Source organism: Hyaloscypha bicolor (genome assembly GCF_002865645.1).
Source record: "Hyaloscypha bicolor E unplaced genomic scaffold K444scaffold_189, whole genome shotgun sequence".
NCBI classification, from domain to species: domain Eukaryota; kingdom Fungi; phylum Ascomycota; class Leotiomycetes; order Helotiales; family Hyaloscyphaceae; genus Hyaloscypha; species Hyaloscypha bicolor.
The window spans coordinates 370,141-396,994 of NW_020194691.1; the positions used below are offsets into that span (position 1 = coordinate 370,141).

The 26,854-nt window shown below is 22.9% G+C and overlaps 2 protein-coding genes across 2 annotated transcripts; one reads left to right on the top strand and one right to left on the bottom strand.

The window, feature by feature from the left end:
• Window positions 1-8,449: 8,449 nt before the first annotated feature.
• On the top strand, window positions 8,450-8,887 carry K444DRAFT_638338 (uncharacterized protein; the record flags this gene model as incomplete). The annotated part of the gene is made up of 1 exon (XM_024884241.1): window positions 8,450-8,887. The coding sequence occupies one exon, from the start codon at window positions 8,450-8,452 to the stop codon at window positions 8,885-8,887; it is 438 nt and encodes a 145-aa protein (XP_024726615.1).
• A 12,195-nt stretch (window positions 8,888-21,082) lies between these two features.
• K444DRAFT_711585 (uncharacterized protein) lies at window positions 21,083-21,385 on the bottom strand (the record flags this gene model as incomplete). The annotated part of the gene is made up of 1 exon (XM_024888254.1): window positions 21,083-21,385. A coding segment is annotated over one exon (303 nt), but the record flags the coding sequence as incomplete, so codon positions are not given.
• Between the last annotated feature and the right edge of the window lie 5,469 nt (window positions 21,386-26,854).

Sequence of the window (26,854 nt, forward strand, 5' to 3'; positions counted from 1 at the left end):
CCCATTTAATAAAAAGTAAATAAAAACAGTATAATATATAATAAATTATAAAGAAATAGACCAAAATCGAAAAATACTAGATATTTTAGAAAAGAAAAAATATAATATTCCAAAAAATAAAATAATAAAAGATTTTAAAAGCTTTTTAATATATAGAAATATTAATCTATAATAATTTTAATAGCTGCCCGAATACTTAAAATACCTTTAAAAGTAAATAGGAATTATTTTATACTTTTAATATATTATATTAAATTTTCTTTTAGAAGTTTTAAATATAGCTATTAAACTAGATATTAAAAAGAAATATATTAATTAGACAAAAAAATAGAATAGTAAAAAAGAGTTTATAAATAAGAATAAAATAATAAATTCCAAGAATGAAATAGTAAATTCCAAAAACTAGATAATAGAATCAAATAATACTATTAAAAATATATATAAACTAGTTAAACCGTTTCGAGAATTGCTTTTAATAGATAATATAAATTTAAAGGGTTTTATTATATTTATTTCTATAAATAAAAAGATTAAAATATAAAATTAAAAGAATGAATTATTCCAGTTAATTAATAGATAATAGACTATAGTAATTTGCTTAAATATTATAATATAATTAGATTCTTTTATATTCGTTTTTTGGAAAACAAGTATAATAAAAAAGTATTATATATTTTTTAAAATAAATAAGCGGAAATAGTAGAATTATATTCAGATTTTTTATTTATTTAATTATTTCAAACTCTCTAATTAAAAAAGTAAAGACAAATAGGAAAATAAAAGAAAAGGTAAATAAGATAAATATAGATAAGGAGAAGACAAAAAAAAGAAGGCAAAAAAAGAGAAAGTAAAAAAGGAGAAAATAAAAAAAGAGAAAATAAAAATAAAATAAAAAATTACAAGTATATTATTAGAAAAAATAAAATATAAGTAAATAACTTATATCTTCTAAAATAGCCGAATAATTATTACTAGTTAATAATATAAAAGATATAGGAAATCTATTAAAAAATTAATTTTTATTATAATATCTAATAATAGTTCAGATTCAGATATTATAGAGATATTTGATTCGGGTTTTTAATTTCTAAGAAATAGATAAATATTTCAATTTACTAAATAGAAAAATATTTATTAAAAAAAAGAAAAATAGTAAGAAAATAAAAATATAAATTTAAAGAGATAAATCCTACTTTAAATATATTTTATAGGCTATAGTCGGGTTTATTAATATAATAGAATTTAGTAAAAGCTCCAAATCTACTTAATTAAAAGCTTTAGTAAACTAAAACTAAAAAATAGATATTCTAATTAAAACCAAATTTGGAAATATAATTGAAATAAAAGCTATATTTAATTATATTAATATCTATTATAATAGAAAGAATATAACTAGATCTAAGAATATTAGGCCGAAATATATAAAAGTAGCTAATAATTAAAAAGTATTTACTATTTAGACTTAATTAGCTAGATAAAAATAAGGAAAATTTGTAATATTTCAATTACTTTTAATAGAGTATTTAATATCCGGCTGGATTATAGGGAATTTACCCAATTTATATTTGAAAAATCTAAAAATTAAATTAATAATATAATCTTTTATAAATAGAATTATAGCTATAGAAAAGAAATTAAAAAATTTGCAATTATTAGATATTAGTAGAAATTTTTTAGTTATATTTATTAGAATAAAAGAGAGACTAGCTTTTATAAAAGAGAAAGTTACTAAGGTTAATAATTTTACTAAAAATATAATCGGATTATTAATAGTAGTAGAATGTTTATTATAAAATTCTGGACTGAATATAGCAAATATATAGGCAAATTTGGGTAATTTGAAGCAGATAGTTCTTTAAGAAACCGGCTTTTACTTGTTTATTCTTTTATTAAAAAAAATTCTCTAAGTTTTTTTTAATTTAATTTTTTGTTTTCTATTAGTCTCTTTTTTAATATAATTTCAGTTTTTTCCGTTTATATAGGCTGGCCCAGATAATCTATAAAGAATAGTTAGTATAAAATAATATTACTAATTAAATTCCAAATTATATATTAGAATATTAAATAAAGTTTTTTATAATTGAAATATCTTTTATATTTTCCGTATAATTTTTCTAAATATTAGTCGGTTTATTATATCTAATATCGGAAATATATAATTCAATTCTCAGTTTCTATTAAACTTTTATATTATTTCTTTAATAACGAATATTTATCTAATAAAATCTTCGATTAATAGTCTGGTATTTTATTATAGAATTCCTATTTTATTTTCTGTATTTCTATTTTATTATTATTTTTCAGGTTATAAAGAATTAAAAAAAATAAAAGAGGCTACTTTTAAAAGTCTTTATTTTATAGTTTAAAATATATTAAATTTCTATTAAATAAATATATTATTATCTAAGCTAATTCCAAGACTTCCAGAAACTATTATTTATTTTTATTTTATTATTTTTATATATATAATAAAATATTTGCTTTTTCTATATTTGCCTTTTTTCTTTAATTATTTTAATAAGAATACTAATAGCTAAAACCGCCTCTTTATACTTTTTAAATAAAAGTTTATTATTATTATTTATAAAGATAATTTCTGAATCTATTAATTATTAATAGAATTAATATAAAGATATGAGTTTTACTAATATTATTATTAAAAATAATAAACTCATTTATTATTTTAAATACTCGCTTAGAACTTAAATATTAAAACTTGTTATCTAATAATTAGTCTGAAATATTTTAGAAAGAATTCTTATAATATATAAAATAATACTAGTCTTTTATTATAATATAAGAGAGATATAATATATAATTACAAATCTAATAATACTATATAAATAAAGCCGATTTAATATATTTCTTATAAATTAAATATTTATAATATGTTTATTTCTGGATTTTTTATTATTTTTATTAGAATTACTAATTTCTTTAGTCGAATCTTTAAAATTAAATATAGATATACCTATATTATTAATTATAGATATTATTAAAGAGTTTTATATTTAAAATATTATTTGAAATATCTTTTATTATTAAAGTTCTTAAAAAATCTTCGGCTATTAATAGATTTCTTCTAGAATTTCCCGTAAATTAATAGTTTCTAGATAATAGCCGGTGCCCCTCTCACGCGCTTTGCTTGTGGTCGGGATAAGCAAGTGTCTCGTTTAATCAAGTATCCTATCGAGAAAATGCGCACCCTAAAATTTATGTATAATTCTTACTAAAAAACGCGTCTTGTAATTGTGCGTTTGGCCTAACTTATTAACTAATTTATTATTTAATTTATATATAAAGATTCCAAAAATAGGTATATTTTTATTTAATTCTACTAGGATTAGAGAGATATTCTGGGAGTATTTCTATTATCCATATACTACCGTAGCTAATTACTATTATATCTTTAATAAGGCCCGCAAATAGTACCTTGAGAATAATAATAATTTAGTAATTATTATTGCGAGGATATATTATATTAAGGAAGCTTTTTTGCGAAAATCGGTACTCCGCAAGTATAATAAGAAGAGGAACTCCCAAGGACTCTATAATACGTATAGTGGCAATAATAAGATCCTGAACGAGGTATAGGAGGAGGCGATTCGGTAATATTACTACGAGTAATGGGAGGCTGGTTTAGGTGCTATATATTAGATAGTTCAAGCCGTAATTGCTTACTTGAAGGCTATAAGTGCTTCTTTTAAATCTAATAATATATCTAATATAATTAGGCTGAATCTCTCTCAAAACTACTTCCTTTGGCCACTTGGTTTAGCCTCTGGATACGGAACCATAAGATACTTTATATAATTAAAACGAAGCTAATTGCATATATATAACTCGAGTCCTATATAGAAGAGAATATTAGAATATGGTTTCAGAAATATTATAATATTCTAGAGGAGCTTTATATTATAAAGGGGAAGAATATTCTAAATATAGACGAGTCAGGAGTATATATTAGTTACTCTACTAGTAAGTACGTAATTATATCTATAGAGGTAAAAGAGCTATATACGGCTAGCCCTGAGAATCGCAAATTAGTTATAATAATCGAGACTATTTATATGAATAGTTATAAACCTTTTCTACTATTTGTAATTACTTCTAAGAAGAAGATTATAGATAATTAAGTATTAGAAAACCTAATCGGGATAGAGTATATTAAGTATATACCTATAGGGTATATAAATAATAATATAGCTATGAAATACCTCGATTATTTAATTAAGTATTTAAGAGCTAGGCTAGATAAACCTTGGAAAATCTTTCTCCTAAACGGTTACGAATTATATATCTATAAACTATTTTAATTAAAAGCCGGGGAATATAATATTAAGCTATTCTGGTTTCTCTCTTACTTAATATATGTTCTTTAATTACTTAATATTAATATATTCTGCCCCTGGAAATACTATTATAAAATAGCGATTTATATAGCCCTCTATTCCCTCGATTTTGAATATATAATTATCTCCTTTTTCTGTAATCTTACCCTAATTCGTATATAAATAATACAAAAGTATATAATTAAGAATGCCTTTAAGAGCTCTAGTATATGGCCCATTAGTTACAAAGCTAGAATTAAAAAGATACGATTATATAGAAAGAAAAAGAGATTAATTAAGGAGGTTAAGAAAGAAGAAAGCTTAGATCTTTCCCCTTTATTACCTATTTGCCCTAATAAAGTGTGGAATATAGCCGTAATCCTTAGGGCACTTGCAGATTATAATCTTACTATTTTTTTAGAAAATTCGAAGGAAACTTGGATAGCTATAGTTAAAAAGGTTAATATCTAACTATAAAAAAGTCATTTCTAGATAATAGAATATCAGGCTTTCTAAATAAAGCTTTATAAGAAGTATAATCGCAAGGCGAAGTCCCGTAAAAGCTTATATAAAGAAGGGCTATTTGCTAGTATAGCAGAGCTTCATATAGAGATTAAAGAGAAGAAGGAGAAAGATAATAGAGAAGCTCTTTACAAGGCTAAAAAGAAGCTTGCTATTACCGTAAATCGAGCTAAAAATTAGTTTAAGGATACCGGGATTTAAGCTCGTAAGGATAAGAAAGCTAGACTAGCTAGAATTGTAAAGTATTAACTAAAGGATGAGCTAATTCTAGTAGAGGATATGGTACTAATTTGCGAACCTAATAAATACCCTATAATTATTAAACGAGCTTACTATAAGGAGGACTTTTACCCTGATTTATAGCTCGTGGTTCGCTAGCTTATGGCACCCTTAGTAATCTAGCCCCCGATTAGCTAGAGACACCAAATACCTTTATTAATATTAACGGGGATAAGGATATAGTAATTAATACTACTAAACGGAAGTATTAAAAGGAGAGGATAGGAGAGTATATAGACTCAAGTCTACTCCTCCTTATTATTCCAGACTCTTTAGATATGGAGAGTAATACGGGCTTAATTAATAGTATATAAGCGAATACCGATTTTATATAGTTCTAGGTAGCTTTGTATTTTTTGTAACTAGTATCCTTAAATTCCATTACAAATATGCTTGATTTTATATGTAATATATACCAAAAATCAAGAATCGGCTAAAATCTCGATGGGACACTTGGTTAAACGAGATACTTGCTTATCCCGACCACAAGCGAAGCGCATGGGAGGAGCACCGGCTATTAGGCTATTTATAGTTAACCGGCCATTAGATAAACTTTCTAAGGCTAGTAGAGAAATTAGCGGATTCTCTATTATTACGGGTTTACTAAAAGGAGCTTTTCTAGCTAATAAATTAGTATAAAGGTCGCCCGAGAATTATTATTATTAGAAGATATATTCCGGTATAAGCGGTTTTATAAAGAAACTCGGAACTAGTAAATCTTTAAAAGTTTCTTTTAATACCGGATTTACTATAAGAATCTGAAAAAATAAATAGTATTTAGAGCGGCTTTTTGAATCTAAAAGGTCTTTAGCTAGAATTTATATTATTTATAATTAAAAATTTGCTTTTAATAATTCAAAAAAAGCCATATTATAAAATATTTAAAATAGATTTAGTAATAATAAAAATAAGATAAATAATATTAACTATAAATAAAAATAAAAGCTAATAATGAATTTGAGAAATATAATAGCCTTTATATAATATATATATAGTTAAAGCTTTTAGCTTTCTAATAAATAGAGATTCGGCTTATTCTAATATTGAATTTATAATATAAAATTGGATTTATAATAGTATTTATTCTATTACTTAATATAATAGATATTAAAAAGCCGAAATAGATATAAGAAATATTATAAAATAAAATTATATTCTATTATAATATATAATATATATTGAATTATAAGAATAAAAACAGAAAGAACTTAGCTTATAATTTATATAATATAAGCCATTTAGATAAAATAGAAGAATTTTAATTATAGTATTTATAATTTTTCTTTATATTAGATAATAAGAAAAATATTGGTTATATAACTCTAATAAATATTATTATTTTATATATGAGTTTATTATTCTTAATATATTTCTATATTTTAAATAATAGGCTATAATATATATAAATATTACTATTTAATTATATCTAGATATATATTTATAAAAGAGATTTTATTCTTTATTCTTTTATATTAATAGAAGAAAAACCTAACTATTATATAATATAAATAAATAATAGTATATTGCAAATATTTAATTAATATATAAATAGTATAATTATAATATTTCTCTTATTTTCTATTTATATTAGGCTCCTTTATTAGATATAAAAGAGAGTAATATTTATAGTATTTAGATAGAGAATAGTCTAATAATATTTCTTGGATCGGGAAAAAGTATATATGAAATTAATTCGAGTATTATACTTTTAATCTATTTTTAGTATTTAGGAATAAGATTAATTAATATAGCTATATAATTAGAAATCTATCTAATTAGTAAAATAGAAAAAAGCTTTATCTAAAAAGAAATAATTAATACTTTTTGATTTTAGACTTATATAAAGTTATAATATAAATATATTTAGCTTATTATATTCATATATTAAAAATAGAGCCTATTATAAATTATTTAAGGCAATTAAAAAAATTTATACTAAAATCTTTCGGAAAAGAAAAAAAAAACGAAATTACAAACTCTATTAAATAAATATCTAAAAAGGAAATACCGAAATTAAAAAAATATATATATCTAAAGGCTTATAAATATGTATATAACAATTTATAAATAATCGGTAATATAGAATAATAAATAATAATTTATAATAAATTAAAATATAGATATTTCGTAAAAACTAATAAAAATAATTAATAAATAAACTTAATATAAGAATAAATAACAGATTTAAGTTTTCTTGGCTCGAGCTTTTTAAATTATATATTAAATAAACTTCGGCTACTATAATTCCAACTTTAATTCTATTTTTATAGTATATTATCCCATTCTATAAAAACTATTATAATACCTATATAAGAAATCCGGAAATTCTCAGTCTGGGCCTTATTTGAAGAGAAAATTAATAAGGAGAAATATAAAGCCGGATTAAAGAAAATACCTTTTAGAACTCTTTTTATAATTATATTTCTATATAACTGGGCAGAATCCCTTTAATAGCTAATATATAATAGATAAAAGGAAGCCATTTCTCTAACCTTATTTTAAATATAATATAATTCATATAATATATATTCTTTACTATAGTAGTATAAATATAATAGTTAGGGCAGGACAACTAGTTAGACTATCCGGAGTTTATATAATAGTAATATTATATGGGTTAGAATTATATCCTGGCCTATAAAAAATATAGGAAGCTATATAAATAAGGCAGGATCCAGCTAATAGATAGGCTATTCCTCTACTATATATATTCTGAGATTATACGAATTACAAGCTAAACCCTACTAAAAGCTATTTTCAATATATAATAATAGTTTAACTTATATTATACCGGCGGAAAGATACGGTTTAGGGACTGAGTTTCTATATCTTGTTCTGGCAATTTGATATATATTATATAGATAGCTATAGTAGATTACGGATAGGCTGGTCTAGATCTACTGGCTAATATACGATAATAAAGCTGTAATAGAGGGTATATTTCAGGCGTATTGGTGTTTTTCATACCGAGCAGTAGGGATACTGAGAATCTGCCTTAATCCCCCTCCTGTTTACTTCAGCTAGCTACTGTTTTTTATACCGAGTAGCGGGGATACTGAGAATCTGCCTTGATCCGCATCCCATCTGCTTCCGCTGGTCGATGATTCCCATACCGCTGAAATCGGAGATTGTGGATCCTTCGATTCGAGGAAGATAAGTATCAGGAACCCGGAGCTCTCCTTTGGCCAGTCCAATTCTTATATGCAACCTTTCATTCCTATTACTGCCTTTATTACTTCATCTTCATATCACTTTATCCTCACATTACCATCTTTGTTACTACCTTTATTACCATCTTGTTCGATATACCTTATAACATGCCTGTCCGTAAATCCAAAGCAAAACAGAAAGCTTCGCAATCGGAAATGGCAATTACTGCAATTGCATCAGTAGTATCTCCAGTTCCGGAGAGTCTCTCTGGCAACCAGCAAGCTTCGTCATATACTACAGTGGACCTGCCATCGGGAGAAGTCCCCTCCAAAGACCAGCCCACTCTGGAGGGTCTGCCGGAAGATCGGCAACCAGCGGGAGGCCCTGCAACGGACTTACCAGCGGTAGAAAGCCCCTCCGAAGACTCACCAACTATAACAGGCCCATCTGGAGACCCGAAACTAGCGGAGGATCTCACAGCTATCCCACCTGCAAAGGAGCTCTCAACAACTCCGCCACAGTTAGAAAGCCTCCCCAAAGGCCAACCAATAACGCAAATCCAACCTGGAGATCATCAAACTGCAGAAGGCCCAATAACAAGCTAACAAGTAAAGAAAGCTCCTGAAGATATACCAGCTTCGGAAAGTGTCCCCGATAGCCGATCTGCTACAAAAGGCCCTATAACGACCCTACCAGAGGGAGAAACTCTGAAAGAGCAGATAGAAAGTTCCGCCCGATACCAATTAATAGCCGAACAACTATCTAAAAACTATACCGCAAAGAGTTTTCCAATTACTATACCAGCTATAAAAGCTCTCCCAAGTTCGGAAAAGCTATCAGGTAAATTCCCTTTTATTATTTTCCGTATATTCTCTAATATTCTTCCAGACGTTTCTATGGCTGATCTTGAAAAATCATATAAGAAAATTAAATTTCAACCAAGCAAAACAAATAGTAAATTACGCTTACTGCCTTTAACAGATTAAACTAATTGAAATGTATTTAAATATTGTAGTACGGCAGGCCGTACTCGTCAAAAATCATGTTGTTTTGGCGGTTTTGAGGTTTAGGTTACATGGCAAAGGCCGCGGCCTTTTATACGTGACTTGCGGAAATCATATAAGAAAACTGGTTTTTCTATAATCCTAGAGAATAATCTCTCTTTAATATTTAATTAATTAAGCTTTTGTATACTATATACTATTTATACCTTACTATTTACGCTTTTAATCTTGTTATTTTACTATTAAATTACGTTTTATACTCTAATATACTTTATATGGGTTTTTGTCTTATTACAGTTTCCCTCCCATATATTTTATAGTAAGTAATACAGAGAGGATCGAAACTTTATAGTTAAGGTAATACTCTTATAAGGTTCTGAGAGGGGTCTATAAAGCGGATTATTAGCTTAGCAAGTTTAGAGAGAAAAGGGCTATTATAATACCTTAAGCCTAAGGCCGAAATATTAAAAATATATGAGTATTAATTTCAGTATCTTATATTAATTTCCGATATATCCAGTAATTTGGATACAAGTTAGCTGCAAGATATAGTTACTAGTATAGTATATAGAAATAGTAGAAATAGAGGCTAACTATAGAAGGAAAAGAAGCAGAGGAAATGGAATAAGAAATATTATACTAAGATAATACAAGTTAGATTTTAATTGGAAACAGACTTTAGTATTCGGAAATAAAGTTATACTATTAATTTATATATTATTTTTAGTTATAATAAAAGCCGGAATTAAAATAGCTTTAATCTTAGTAATAAAGCTTGCTCCTAAATCCAAAGAGGATACCCGAATCAGGGAATACCCTTAATTTTAAATAAGATAGTAAATAGAAATCAGAAAGAAATAAAAGGAAATCGGAAATAAGAAATCATATAGATAAATTAGAGAAATCTCTAGAAAAAAGAGAGGTTATCAAGTGGAAATAATAAGGAAAATTTAGAGAAATTAGAGAAAAGAGCAGAATTAGAGAAATCGTTTTTATTATTATTATTTTTATTATATTTATTAATAATACTATTAAATATACTTAGTTTAGTAAAATTAAGGGAAAATATTACAGGTATTAAGTCAAAGGAATAGGAAAGAGAATATAAATAATAGGAATAAGACTAGAAAAGCTACTATCTTATTACTACTAATACCAAAACTCGAACCTTAACTATATCTGTTATTATTAACCGGTTTTTTCCTAATTCCGGTTCCCAAATCAAAAGATATATTTAAACGGGAAATTAGTCCTTTAGGAACCTTATTAGTAGAAGTCTCGAATATAGAAACTCTATAATTAATTATAGAAGAAATTATTAAGATTAATATAGCTGAGAATAAGTATATACTAGTACCGGATTTGAACCTACCGCTTATAGGAGCTCCTGGAATACTATAGTTTCAGGAAAGTAATATCTATATATTCTTGGAATAATATACGAATATATATAAGAACTATTATATTTCCGATAATACCAAAAAAGAGAGAATTATCTATTATATTTCTCCTATTTACAAGAATTAGATTAAGGCTATACTAGAGTACTATACTAATAACCCAGAAGATTACTAGGAAACCAAGTTTTTTAAGGCTTTATTAAAGGAATTCCGGAAATATAATTAGAAAATACTTAAAATCAGCTATAATTTTCTTAATCGGATTATTATATAAGTCTAGAATAAAGGAATCTTATCCAAATCTTATATTAATATATTTAATAGAGTATTAAAAGAGTTACTAAAGAGAAAAGAAATAGATGAAATTATTTAATACCGAGAGTTTATAAGGGAATTATCTATTCTAGTAAAAGATTATATTTTTAAGAATACGAACTTTGAACCTATAGATATTTTTACCTATAAATATAATAAGATATATAAGAAGACATTATTATCCTATTAGTATAAAAAAAAGAAATACCATTTTAATATTATTAATAATCCAGATATATCCAGATTTAGATAAGAATATTTGAATATAGTAGTTTATATTATGGTTTTAAAATTAGAAGACAATTATTCTTTACCGGTTTCTCCTATTATATTTCCTGAAGCTATTATTAGTATAAGTAAGAAGAAAATCCAGCCTATAGCTAATTATATAAAATCTACTAAAAGTAGTAAATCCAAAAGAGATAATATTAACTAGCTAGTAAAAAGTCTGGAAAAACTATTTATTACTATAATAATTTAAGAGAACCTATAAAGACAATTTAATATAGCTACTATTATAATTCGAGAGGATATCCGTAGCCTGTTTATATAATCTAGCTAATTATAGTAGATATAATAGTATTAATAGCCTAGTAGATATAATTCGGGTTTTCGGAAAGAATATACTAGAAGTTATAGTAGAGGATATAAAGAATATTATAGAGGCTATAATAATTGAACTAGAATAAGTAAAGGATCTAAATAACTATATTCTAGAAAAAGTTAGTTTTAAATATAATTAGAGAATATTATTCAAGTTAATATAGCCTATAATATAGACCCAGAACCAAAAGAACGAATTTGCTATAGGTACTATAATAGAGATAAGAATAATAATATTAATCCAGAATATATCTATATCTCTTAGTTCTATTACCTATTAATAGAAGAGCTTATAAATTATAGATATATTTACCGATTTAATAGAAGGTAGTATAAAGGGCTATTTAAGCCTGAATAAGAAAATATTCCCTTTTTCCTTACTAGTAAATACCGGTAATTTAATCAAATTATTTCCCAAATCTAAAAAGAAGAATTCAATTATAACTTAAATACTTAATCTAAGAATATCCAGAAATTAATAAAGAATATCCAGTTTACTAAATAAGAAAGAAAAAAGGAAACTGGCTAATCGGAATCTATATATAGAAATAAATAAGTTATATCTAGAAAATCTAAATAGCTACTTTACCTTAGAGGAAATTATATTAGAATTACTAATATTTCAGGTTCTGGAATTAATAAATAGTATTAAGATTTGGCTATAAATAGTATTTCTATTAATACTATAACAGGTTTTTTATTAAAAAAAAAAGGGAAAAGAGATAGAAATAGCCAAAGAGGTTTTCCGAAAACGAACCAGAATAGAAGAAAAGCTATCCTATATAAGAGGCCAGAAGAATACTATTTCAAGAAGTAATAGATAAGGAAATAGCCTAGCTAAAAATATAAATATTAATATTTCCGGAAATAAATAAAACAAATTAGAAACCTAGTATACTCTTAACTATAATAAGTATAGGATTCCTAAAGTTAATAATATTCTAATAAGGCTACTGAAAAAAGCAATTATTTTATTTCTAAAGACTTAGAAAGAAACGAGAATATTTATTAATACTTTGAAAATACCAGATCTAGCTACTATATTTTAGAACTAATAGATTAAGAATAATATTTTTTATTTTATTATTTTGTAAATAAGAAATACTATTATATTAAGTATAGTTAGATATATTAGAAAATCTATAAAGCTAATAACTATAGCTTATATAATAGATAGAATATTTAAAGAATTAGAAATACTAGCTTAGGTATCTAATACTAATAGGATTATTCGATTTAAAAGTAATAGTATTAATATTCGGATATTACTAGCTTATAAATATATTATATAATCTCTATACTTCTGATTTGTATTTCGAGGACTTTAAGAAAATATTAAATATAAAGAAATAATTAATACTAGAACTAAAATTAATATTCTTTTTAAAAAGATCTTTAGAAATATTAGTAGAATAGTATATAATACTATAGATTATTAAATATTTATTATTATTAAAATAGAATTTGGATTTATAGAAATAGTAAAGCTTAAAGCTAAGGTTATAAATAGAATAGGATATAAAAATATGTTTTTCCTAATTAAAGGAATTCTAAAAATCCTATTTAGTTAACTATTCTTAGTAAAAATAAAAATAAATATTATATATAGAAATAATAGTTTATAGAATAGGAAGTTTGCTAACCCTGAAAATAACCAGAATACCTATACTATTATAATTATTTTATTTTTAAAGAATATAGGAAAATAGAAAAAAGTAATAGTTTAAGAATATTAAGTTTTTAGAGTTAAGGAATTAAATAATATAGAATAAGAAACTAAAAATAAAAAGGGAAAATAAAGCCTAATATTATAACTAGTAATAATATTAGAAGAAATAAAAAAATACCGGGATTTCTTATTAATTCTTTTATTTTAAATTTAATAATTTAGGAAATTAATAATATTTTTAGAGAAACTAAAGCAGAAAAGGCTCTAATTAAAATATTATTAAGAGTAGTTCCGGAATTAATAGAAAAAAAAGTAAAAAGGATATTAAGTAAAGATATTTCTGAAAAAGAGATAGAATAGTATTTTCTAATAGTAAAGAAATATATTTCCAAAGCTAAGAAATATAGAACCTAAAACTGGAAAGGATTCTGGAATATATAGGAGCTTAAGGAAAGTATATTAAAATACCGGATAAAAAGGTACTTTCTATATCTAACTAGAAAGGAGCTAAATAGGAAGGTTATAAATTCCAAAGATTAGACGAAAAGAATACTAGAGAAAATAGCTATAATATTTAAAGAAAAAGATAATAATTATAATCTATTTCTAATTATAAAAATATATAAAATAAAGAATAAGAAGAATTAACTAATAGATACTAATAATAGAACTAGAAAAGGCTCTAATAAATATTTAGACTGGTTTAAGAAATCCAAAACTAGAGAATACTTATAGGAATATATTAGGAAATATAAGAACTATCTTTTACCGAGAATATTAATTATTCCGAAAGATTTATAATTTATTCCGGAATGTTTTAAATAATTAGATATTAGTAACTGGCTCTAGAAAGAGGAACTAATTATATTCCGAGAATTAATAATTAATTAAAAAGAAGTAATTATATTTAATTAAAAAGAAATAGAAAAAATCCATAAAAATATTAGCCTATTTATTCTAATTAAAACTATTAAATATAAAGCTTAGTAAGAAAAGAATTTCTTATATTCCAAAGTTCTAGTACTAGTAATAGTAAAAATACTATTAGAATACCTAAATTATAAAATTCTTAAGAAATATAATAGATTTTATTAAAATCTATAGTTCTTAATTATAAAAAAGATTACTAGAACTTATAAACTAATTAATACTACTATAAAGATAAATTTAATAATTTTATAAAATACTAACCTATTCTTATCTACTAATAAGATCTTAGAAGAATTTACTAAATATATTTATATCTCTCTAATTAACTTCTTTTTCAAATATAATTAATTTATATTAGATATTTATAATAGAGATTTAATTATATTTATAATATTTTTAGAACTATTAAAAATAATTATATTATTTTAGGGAATTACTAATTCTATTATATAATTTATATAGATTATTATAACTATTCTAGAGAATTTATTTCCTAAAATTACTATATTATTTATTAATAATATTGGAATTAAGAAACCTTATATAGATTATAATAGGTAGTTTATTTTATTTGGAATTCGGTATTTTATATTTAAATATTTTTAAAACCTGAATATAATCTTAGATAGAATTAAATAAGCTAAAGCTAGTATTAGAGAAAAATCGCAGTTCTATTATAATAGTATAGTTATTATTAGCTTTATCTATAAAATACTTGGAAAAAGCCTTTTAAGTTCAGGAATTACTAAGATCTTAAAATAGGAATATTATAATAGTATAATTAAAAATAAAGTATTTATTAGAATTATTATTTATTACTATATTTGGATTAAAGGCTTTATAATTATTACTAAATTCGTTTACTATTTAATAAGAAAAGATATAATATAAAACTAAAGTAATAAATAAAAGTAAGTTATATAAATTCTTTAAGAAAAGCTTATTATTATTCCGATATTCTATAAGTTATATTATAATCTATTAGAAGATTAGAAAATAATTATATTAGTAGTAGATATTAGCCTAGATAAATAGGGCAGAACTCTTAGTTAATATAATAATAAAGAGAAAAAGAGAATTATATAATATAAGTCTAGAATCTGGAATAATATCGAATAGAGATATAATACTATTAAAAGAGAATACTAAGGGCTAGTAAAATATTTATAGAAAATACAATTCTGGCTATATAGAATTTACTTTATTCTTAAACTAAATACTAATATACTTGTTATATAATTAAGTAAAATAGTTATAAATCTTTCTAGAGTTTTGGTTATTTACTAGCTAGTATAGATTTAATTATTTGATTTTAAAATCAAGTATATTAAAGAAACCAAGTATATTACTATTAATAGATTATTAAAATACCTATAATAAGAAAGTAATACCGAAAATAATAAGAATATTAATAAATAGTTAGTAATAGAGTTTAATACTATTAGAATAATACCTATTAGACGGAAAGTTCGATTAAAGGAAGCGGTTCCGGTTTAATTATATAATATTATTTTAAGAAATCAGATTTTTAAGACCTTTACTAGATATTTGAATAGTAATATCCAGTTACTAAAAATTAATAATTAAAGCTTTATTATATCTGGAAGCGAATTAATAGTATTAAAAAATAATAATATCCGGAAATTATATAGTAAAGGCTATAGTCTTTTATATATAACCTCTAGTAAAATAATAAATAATAATACTAATTCCTATATTTTATTTAATAATTTGGCTATTTTACTAGATTTTTTAAATAATAGCTATTTCAAATAATATTAGAATATTATATAATATCTTATAATATTCTTTAGACTAGAAGAAATATCTAGAGCCGAATTTCGAAAGTTAAATAGGGAAGCTTTAAATTATAGTATAAGAGATTAATTACTATAGAGAATTATATTAAAAGCATATTTATCTTGACTTATTATTAATAATTAAAAACAAAGGGAATTCGTTATTAAAGAACTATATAATAAGATTAGATATATCGGAAGGGAAAGTACTTTTTATTTAGTAGCTAGCTACTATTACTAGAAAGGTTACTATAACTATATATAGAAATATATAAATACCTATAAGGTCTATTAATATAAGAGTAAAAGAAAATAAAAAGAAACTCTATATCTAATAAAAGCTATATCTCTTTTCTATTATTTTAGGATTAATATAATTAAACTACCAGACTATAAAAGATATAATTTATTAGTTATTACTAGAAATAACTTCTCGGAATGGGTTAAAGCTAGACTTTTAAAGAATTCAACTAATAAGAAAATTATTAAGTTTATTTGGAAAAAAATCGTTTATAGATATGATTTATTTGAGTAGCTTAAGGTAAATAGCGGATCGGAATTTAAAAGAATAATAATTCAGGAATTTAATAAACTGGGAATTAATAGAATTATTATTTTAGTCTATAATTCCAAAAGAAATAGTATAATTAAAAGAGGGTATTAATTAATTATTTAAATATTTATTATATTTATAATAGATAGAAAGAAGCCTTAGATAGATTTACTATTATATATTCTATTTACCGACTGAGTTACTATATATAGACTAACTGGATTTACTTCTTTTTATATAGTTTATAGCCGGAAAGCTATATTATTTATAGAAATATACTTTCTAATTTAGAGAATATTTAAATAGAATAAAGTCTATAATAGAGAAATATTTCTAGAAATATATATAATATAAATATAAATAAGAGATAAAGATATTAAAAAAGCCAGAATAAAAAAAGATAGAAAATACTAAAAGGAAAAGAAGTAATTTAATATTATTTACTAGATTTATTTAAAACCTATTTCCGAAAAGATTCTATTTCTTATATATAATATTAAATTAATAAATTAAAATAAGTTAAGAAATATAAAACTATTATATTATTGGCTTGGCTTATATAGAGTAAGATATATAGATTAATTAAAAGAATACTATATACTAGAAGAGTTTAATAGTATTATATTCCGAAAAATATATACCGGGAATTAATTTAAGTAGTTTATTAAAAGAGATAAATTCTGGTATTCTTCTAAAGATAAAGTTAATAATAAATATATACCTATAAACAAATAGTTTAAAATAGATATAAAACTAGAAAAAAAGCAATTATAGAATATTATAAGTAAAATAGTATTTAGGAAATTAAGAAAACTACCGGTATTATTATATATATTCTAGAGTTATTAGAATCGGAAAAAATAAAATATATCTCCTTTATAAAAAACTGGGAAAAAGTATTTAATAATAGGGGCTTTTTTTAATCTAAAATAAAGTTTATTATTTTTGATTCTTTATATATCTTTTTTTTTTTCCTTCCGATTATTATTTATAGCCTTTGGAAAATATTATTATTGAATTACTATTTTGGAAATCGGATAAGCTTTATTATTATTTATTTCTTATTATTATCTAATTATTATTACTAGATAGTATTTTTAATATAAGATTCTATTACTAGTTTTTGAAAATCGAATATAAAATACTCTTTTTAATATAAAATAAATAAGGGATTAAAAGCTTACTTTATAGACTTTTAATTCCGAACTATAATATTTTTTAAAAAGTTTTTATAATATAAATAATAATTATATATAAAGAAGAAAAGGAAAAAGAGAAAAGAAAAAAATCTTTTATATATTTTTTATTAAACTAGAAATCTTTAGAAAACTTTATTTGCCTTTTTAGCTAGCTATTTTTATAATTTATACTAATTTAAAGCTTAATTATAATATTTATAGATCTTGATTTTAACTTAAACTACTATTATAAATTTATTTATAATATTTAAATGAATTTCCTAAATAGAAATTATATATAAACGGAATAGCTAATTAGAAGCCCTATAAAAGGAAAAGAAATCTTATTAAATCCAATAGTTATTTCCGAAAGTTTTTACTAATATATAATTCTGGAAAGCTTTTGGATATTAGATAAATTAGATCTATCTATTTAAAGTCTATTTTATACTAGAAAACCCATTTCTTTTTTAATATAATTATAGCTATATTTAAGATATATATTAAAGTTTAATTAATATATTATATATTTCTATTTCTATATAAAAAGAACTTCTTTTATATAGAACTCTTTCTTTAATTACAATATTATTTTATTACCGGAAACCGATTACTTCTTTAAAAAACTAATACAATTTGCTAATTCTTGCTATTAATCTATTTCTTATAATTAAATATTATTTGAATAATTAAAAAGATATTTTTAATCTTATATTTTTAATACCAATTCGAAATAGTTGAATTTTCTATATTCTATATTAATTTTAATATTAACTATTCCAAACTTAATAACGGTATTATAAACCCTATTTATATTATTTTATAGTTTTTCTTTCTATAATCTCTAAAGCCTTTAATATTGCCTTTATAGATATAGATATTACTTTAAAATCCCAGCCAACTAAATAATTTTATATTATATTAAATCAATTTTAATAAATATTAAATAAATGGGATTAGCTTTTAGAAAAGATATAAATCAGTTTTAAAAAGAATAATATTTTATTTTGAGTTATTTCTTAATTCTATTATTTTAATTTCTTTTCTATTAATATTTATTTTATATTTTTTTAATATTTTTAATATATTTATATATTTTACTTTTAAATATTTCCTATATTATTTCCTTTTTTTTATATTATTTTTTAAATTAATAGAGATATCTCTAAATAAATAAAAAATCGAAATATATTTATATTATAAAATTTTTATTATTTCCCTCTATATTTCAATACTTTAAATACTATTACTATATTTATATTTCTATTATATTATCTTTTTGTTTTCCTATTATTACTATTTAGTTTAACCTGCTTTAATTATTTCCTAGATTATATTTCCTTAAATATATATATTTGTATTTTTTTTATAATAAAAGCCCAATTCTATATTTTATCTTTTATAATTATTTCTAATTTATAACTATATTATCTCAAATATATCTAATTATTATATTTATTTTCCCTATTATATATATTACTATTTTAGCTTTATTTTCTTACTAGAAAGAAAAGAAAAACTCAAATATATATAATACCTTTATATAATTTAAATCTATTCCAATTTATTCTTTGTTTTAAAAAGTATTTAAAAGAAATTCTTGTAATCTTAAGAACCTTTAGCTCTATAACTTATAACTATTATACTAATAATACCTATATAACTTCTTTAAGAATAATAAAATGGCCAAAGGGCAGATTTTTCAAGCCAGTAAGATATAATAGCTAGTTCTTATAAGCTATAGTATTATCGAAAGCCTATAAATTAATAGTATTAAAGTTTAGACTATTAAAAGGGTTTGGGCAATTATAGAAGGCCTGCTAATACCAGAAAAGATAGTTATAATTACTGAATTTAATACGAATATTCTAGGTAAGCTAAATAGTATATATAATAAGCTCTTAAAATGGAAAACCTTTATTAGAAATAGAACTGGACTGGGATTAACTAAAGAGGAACTAAAGAACTACTAAGCCAATAATAGAGAATTTAAAAATATTATTAAAGGCATTTCCAAAAGCAGATAAAAAAAGCTTAATAAGATTAAGACTATAGTAAACGGTCTGGAAACTAAAAGTTAGAATGGAATTATATTATATAATAAAGCTTTTAATTAATATATTAATAATATCTATAATAACTTTAGTAAAAATATCTATAAGAAGTTATATTTCCTTTTTAAAATAAAAGCTTTAATATACGAAGCTATTTAGTTAATTAATAAAGCCATTTTAGAATATATTAAAAATAAGAAATATTAAAATACTAGTATATTTGCTAAATCAGATATTATTAAGGTATTTAAGTATATTGAAGCTATTTCGGAACCTGGAGAATTGGTTTTTAAGCCATTATTAGCTAATATTTTTAAAGCTAGATAATATACTTTTAATACTTCCGGAATCCTGATTAAGGGAGTTTATAGTAATAAGCCTTTTTTTGTTTTCTGAGATAAGTCTAAAGAATAGGCCCCTATTATAATTTCAGCTTCGATTTAATTGGATCCAGCTAATAAGAATAGAGCTGAATTAATATAGCCTGGTAATAAATCTGCTAGTAAAACTAGTAGAATTAGTATAACTAGATAAGAAGAACCTGGTAAGAATAGAGAGTAAGCTAAACCTAAGACTCCTGAAAAATAGCGAAAATCTAAGTACTAGTTCAAGTATAAGGCTAGTAAAATAGAGGAAAACGAAAAGGAAAGCAAAAAGAAACCCTTTATTCTAAAAGAAAAGATATAATCCAGAAAGACTCCCGTATCTATATCCAGAACTAAAAAGCGGAAAACCAAAAATATTAAATCTATAGAACTTAATAGTATCTAATATACCTATAAGATACTAGCTAAATGGAAATTAATACTTACTTAATAAAATAAGTATATTTTTAAGAAAATATATAATAGTATTTTGGAATCCATTTATAAGCGAGAATACTATAGAGTTATTAATAGATTCCTTAAAGCTCTCTATATAATATATATTTGGTAGCTAACTAATATTCTTTCTATTAATATAGGAGATATTAATAATATTAAGAATATTCTAAAGCTAATTACTAAGATCTATATAGTATATTAAAGGATTATTTAAGTTATTCAAGTTATTTATAAATATTTATAAATAACTTAAATAAAATATAAATAACGAGTAGCTTAAAAAACTTGAGTAAAATAGAATAATTATTTATGAATAACATGAATAACTATAAATAATTACGTGGAAGTCACGTGGAAGTCACGGGATCATTATAAATCGACATATATTTAAATTTTAAAAAAATAAACTAAGATATCTATTAAGCAGCCTTATATAAGCTAAGCTAGAGCTTATATAAGGCTACTTAAATATCAATTTTCTATAATAATAAACTGATTATCCTTCCCAGAATCTTGGTTTTTCTCCTTTTTCTCACTCCTTTTCTCTTCTTTTTTAGCCTCTTCTAATTCATCTTGAAATAACCCCCAGCTTTTTAAGCAAGATATTATCTCAAAGGTACTCTTATTAAGTCTATTACGTAGTTTAGACATAATAAGAGCACCCTGAGAAAAAAACCTCTTACTAGCTACCGAGGAAGCCGGAATTCCTAAATATTTCCTAGCTATTAAAGCTAATACAGGGAATCTAGCGGCATTAGACTTCCAATAGTCTAAGGGCTTAGTCTATATATATATATTAGTACTAATATATTAAAAAATATTAAAAGAATATCGGATAGATATTTAATAGAATTTAAGTAAAGTTTTACTTACTCTTTTATCTTCTCTTTTTTCTTCTAAATAAGTTATTAATTCGTTCTCTATTTTAAAGAACGAATTAGTAATATATATATCCGAGCTACCAGAATCGGAATCGGAATCGGAATCGGCCATACTAATATCCGAAGTATCGGATCTAGCTTGAGATATATTATAATTATATTTATATCTAAATTCAAAAATTAGTTATTAAAATACTAAAAGCTAATAAAAGGAAGTACTTATACGTTATAATTAGTCTTTAATCTATTATATATATCCGAAGATATACCGCTAGATAAGCCAATACTAGTTAATCCTTCTTATTTAATTCGAGGATCAAGAATAAGAGCCAAATATAAAGCTTTACTTTTATTATCTAAAACGCCTGTTTTAGGATAATATTTTCGAAGCTTAGCTATACCCTTATCTATAGTATCTGTAAGTGCTTTGTCCTATTAAATATTAGTATAAAAATATTAATAATATAAGAAGAATTTAAGAAAAGACTTACTTTAAATTTCTTTTTGAAATTTTCTAATTTATTATATATTTTATATACTTCAGGTATAATATAATATATAGTAGGATAGTTTTCGGCTTGTAATTTAGTCGTTGCTTTAATAAATATTGAAATTATATTTAAAATATTATTTAAATAAGTAATTTCAATATTAGTTAAAACTAGACTTTTATTTTTAAAAGCCTTTGAATTTGAATTAGAGCTATTAATAACTACTTTAATAGCTTTATATATATACAAAAAGTTCTTTAATATATAATAAGTCGAAGACCACCGTATTTTTTGATCTATAAATAATTAGTATTAATTACTAAGTTAAGGAAATCGAGTATTTTCTATATTAAAAGCTTTAATTTGAGCTTCTAATAGCCGTTGGTTTTCTTGATTATATTTAAGACTTATAATAGTCTTTTAAACCTTTCTCCAAATTAATAAATCTATAATTTATTAATAAAACTCTTATAAATTATAAAGGGAACTTACTTGTTATTTGTTCTACTTCTCTTTCTTCTTCTCTATCTTCAAGTTCTTCTATTTCTTGCTCGTATAAATCCGTAGAATAAGAGGTATTATAATCGTTCTTAATAAGAGCTTTTAAAATATCTTGAACTACTAAGTTTAATACGTAAGCTATATAAGGAATATCTCCTTGAAATTTAATACCTTTCTTATTATAATACTTTATAAAAGCCTTTAATAAGGTATAATTTGAGCTGGCATTATCTTGAGTAAGACTAATAAAAAAAATATTAGTAATTATATAATTAATTTAAATTTAAATTACTTACCTAGTAATATTATATTTAATATTATATTGTTTTAAAGCTTCTAATAAAACAGAAAGCATATAAATACCGGAGTATATATTGTTTAAGTCTTTTATAGCTAATAAATAAGATTTTAATTTAAAATACTTATTTATAAAGTATCTATAATATATTAGTATATATTTTACTTAATAATTATTAGAATATATAAACTTATATAGTAATTCCAAGAAAGGCCTTTTGATTTATACCTGTCCAAGTATTTAAAGTAATAGAGAAAGTTCCTTGAGAATTAATATTCTCTTTTAACTCTTCTTTAATATTTAAACTCTTTTCGATATAGCATAATTTAAGCTCATCTATAAGAGCCTTCGAGTATATAGCAGGTACTTGACTATTAAATATTAGTATATAAATAAATAAAGAATAAGGTAATAAAAGCTTACTAATTTAAATAAGATATTAGCTTTTTAAAGCTTGGAATAGTAATAGCCCGAAAAGAGATATTATTATTAATAATAAAATTTAATAATAATCTCTTAAAGTAATTAGTAGTAAAGCTTTCTTCTCATTATCCCGATTGCTTATTAAAAAGGCTAGTTATAGTTATTTATAAGACTTGACTAGAAGCTTCACTTTTACCTATTAAATATATTAGTAAATATTTCTTTTTAATTAATAATAAAATAACTTACTATTATTATTACTATCCTTAAGATTCTTAAGGTCTATAAATTTATGGGAATGCCGAAAATGAGAGTAATAATTACTCGTAGGAGCATATATTTATTAATTAAGCCATATTTTACTATTAGATTAGTTAGTAAAAAATTTATTAAAAATTAATATATTAACTTACGAATACCCTCTAATCATACATTTAATAGTGCATGTACGGAGGTCCTCGATATTCTCTTGTATAGGATTTAGCGTCTTCTTTAAGTAGCCTTTCTTAAAAAGAGAAGCTTGCTTATTAAGTAGTCTTAATTCGAAATCGGGGTGATTTTGACTTATATTAAGCTTGATTGAGGAGTCTTGAGACATTTTCGAGTATATTAAGTATATATAAGGATATGTGTAGTATAAAGTAATATAATAAGAGTAATGGTTGATTTTTTGTAAGTAATTAAAGTATGAGAAAGAAGTGAAATCGAGGAAAACGACGTATTCTTATAGAAAGTTCTAATATTCTAAAGTCTTCTTTATGATTCTTCTGATTATAAAGGTTTGCTTTAGTCCAAAGATTCTAGTTCTTTGATTTCTAATTTTTAGCTCCTATATTAGTAATTTAATATAATTGTAATTTACGGAGGTTCTGGAAGTATCATTGAGGTTCGATTCGCTTACCAAGCGCCACTACTACCTGATTGGCTAGTGAGGTGGCGCCAGGTGCGGGACCACCTGAGGCCTTACCTAATTAGGCTAGCTTATCACGTGTACAGATCACGTGCGTTATTCAAGTTATTCATGAATATTCATGAATAACTTGAATAATATATGAATAAAATATGAATAACGAGGTTTATACTTGAATAAAATAGAATAACGGCCGTTATTCTATTTTACTCTATTCATTTAATATACTGGATCTATAAAGTTACCAAAAGCAAGAAGGATATTTCTATTATTTAAATAGATAAGGAAATACGGGATTTCTTTTTTAAAACCCAGGAAATTAAGGAATAAAGATATAAGTATTATATTTCCGATTAATTCTATTCAAATCTATAGCTCTAATTCAATATTATAGTTCTTGTTCCTGAATTTAGTATTACTAATCTGGATATAAATAGTTATATTTATAAAAAGAATTATCTAAAATAGATTAAGAAGCTTAGTATTCGGGAGCTCTTAATATAGGAAATAGAGATATTATAGTTCTATTTCCGAAAAGATAATATATTAAAATATAGAGATCTAGGTAATAATTATTTTACCTTAGTCTTTTAACTTTTAATAGCAGATCTATTAATATGGCTCGGATTTTATAAGGCATTAAATAAATACCCTATCTACCTGGTTATTTACCTTTAGCTAGTCCGATACTATATTCCTGAAAGTATTAATTATAATTAGTATAAAGGTAATATTAAAGATCTGGCTATTATTAAAGCTTTAAATAGCAAATTCTATTTTAATAAAGAGTATTAGAATATCAGCTATATTTTTCTTATAAATTGCAAGAAGGCTGCTATTTTTAGTAAGAAATTCTTTAAGGATATTAATTACTCTTCTATTTCCAATAATTTTAAGCCGGAAACAGTTAAGAAAATAGGCAAGTATCTACTAAAGGTAGTAGAAGAAAAGATTCCGAATATAGTCTATTTAACTAGATAAATAAATACCTTTAGTTAAATAATCTATAAGTCTGGAATTATAGGTAAGTAATAATTCTCGGATAATATAGAAACCGAAGAATAGCTTAATAATAATTTGCTATTTAATAGGCCTTTTACTATAATTCCAATAAATTTAATTACTATTAAGAATGGAATATATGAAAATGGAATCTCTTATAAGGTTATTAAAGCCTCTTATTTAGAGCTTTCTCCTCTTATTAAAGGTTAATTTAAAAATATAGGAGATAATACAAAATTCGAAGAAGCCATTTGTTTAAAATATATTAGTGCGATTTACGATATAATTCGCTATAATAAGCCTTTTTAATATCTAGTAGTAAAGGCGGAAATTAAGTAATAGTTAAAGGCAAATACTAATTAATATAAAGAACTATATCGGATTTGGTATAAGAATACGGCTAAGCGGATTCGAATTGCCTTTAAATAAGTTCGGGAGTATGAAATAAGACTATTTGAGGATAATAAGTCTTATTTTAGGTATATAGAGGAGAAATTAGATTAATTAATAGAAGAGAATTCTAAATATTTTATTATTTTAGATTCTAAATAGGATTTTTCTATTATTTTTAGTATTTAGGAAATAAGTACAAATAAATAGGAGATCGGATATAATACGGCAGGCCGTATTTATTAAAAATCATATTGTTTTAGCGGTTTTAAAATTTAAATTATATAGTAAAGGCCATAGCCTTTTATATATAATTTGCGGAAATTATATAAGAAAGCTGGTTTTTCTATAGTTCTAGAGAATAATCTCTTTTTAATATTTAATTAATTAAGCTTTTATATACTATATACTATTTATATCTTACTATTTATATTTTTAATCTTATTATTTTACTATTAAGTTATATTTTATACTCTGGTATATTTTATATAGGTTTTTGTCTTATTATAGTTTTTTTTTCTATAATATATTTTATTAATTTAATTACTAATTCTAAAGATAAATTTAAGCGGTCTACTAATAATAGTTACTATAAACCAAATTCTTTAATAAAGTTCAAAATTTCCTAGAGCTAATTCAATAATAAATAAAATAGCAAATACTTATATAAGAAAATATTAGATTTACTAATAAGAAACCGTCCAGTTTCTATTTTATTTAATTTATTAAATATTACTAATACCCTATTTAATGCCCTATAAGCCTTTTCTACCAAAGCTTTTAAGGGCAAATCTATAAGCCGATTTCAAGTATATTAATCCAGATTATATATATTTATAAATAAAGATATAAAAGCCAGTTTATATAATTCTAATAATAATTTTATCGAAATTATATCTACTAATAGGCCGCTAAACTTTTCCAAATACTTATTTAGAATCACCGGTAATAAAGTCGATAATTAAATTATATTATATAAATATCTTAAAATAGATAAAAATACTATTTTATTTAATAGCCAGGTTAATTTATCTCAAGATATAAAGACTTCTAATAATGAATCCAAGACCCAATTAAAACGGAAGATATATTTTAAGTTTAGCAAATATTTATTAAAGAATTATATTAATAAAGAATCTGAATAGTTAGATATTATTTTATTAAAATATATAAAACTTTTAAGGATCTTTTTATAGAAAACAAGGCACTTTTCAGACCTTATAAAACTCGAAAATAAAGGTACCAAATTATTTAAAGATATCTCAGCTAAGAATTTGTTATAATAGATATATAAACTTTTCGAGTAATTTATTAATATAGAAAAAAGAAAATATAAGCTAATAAATA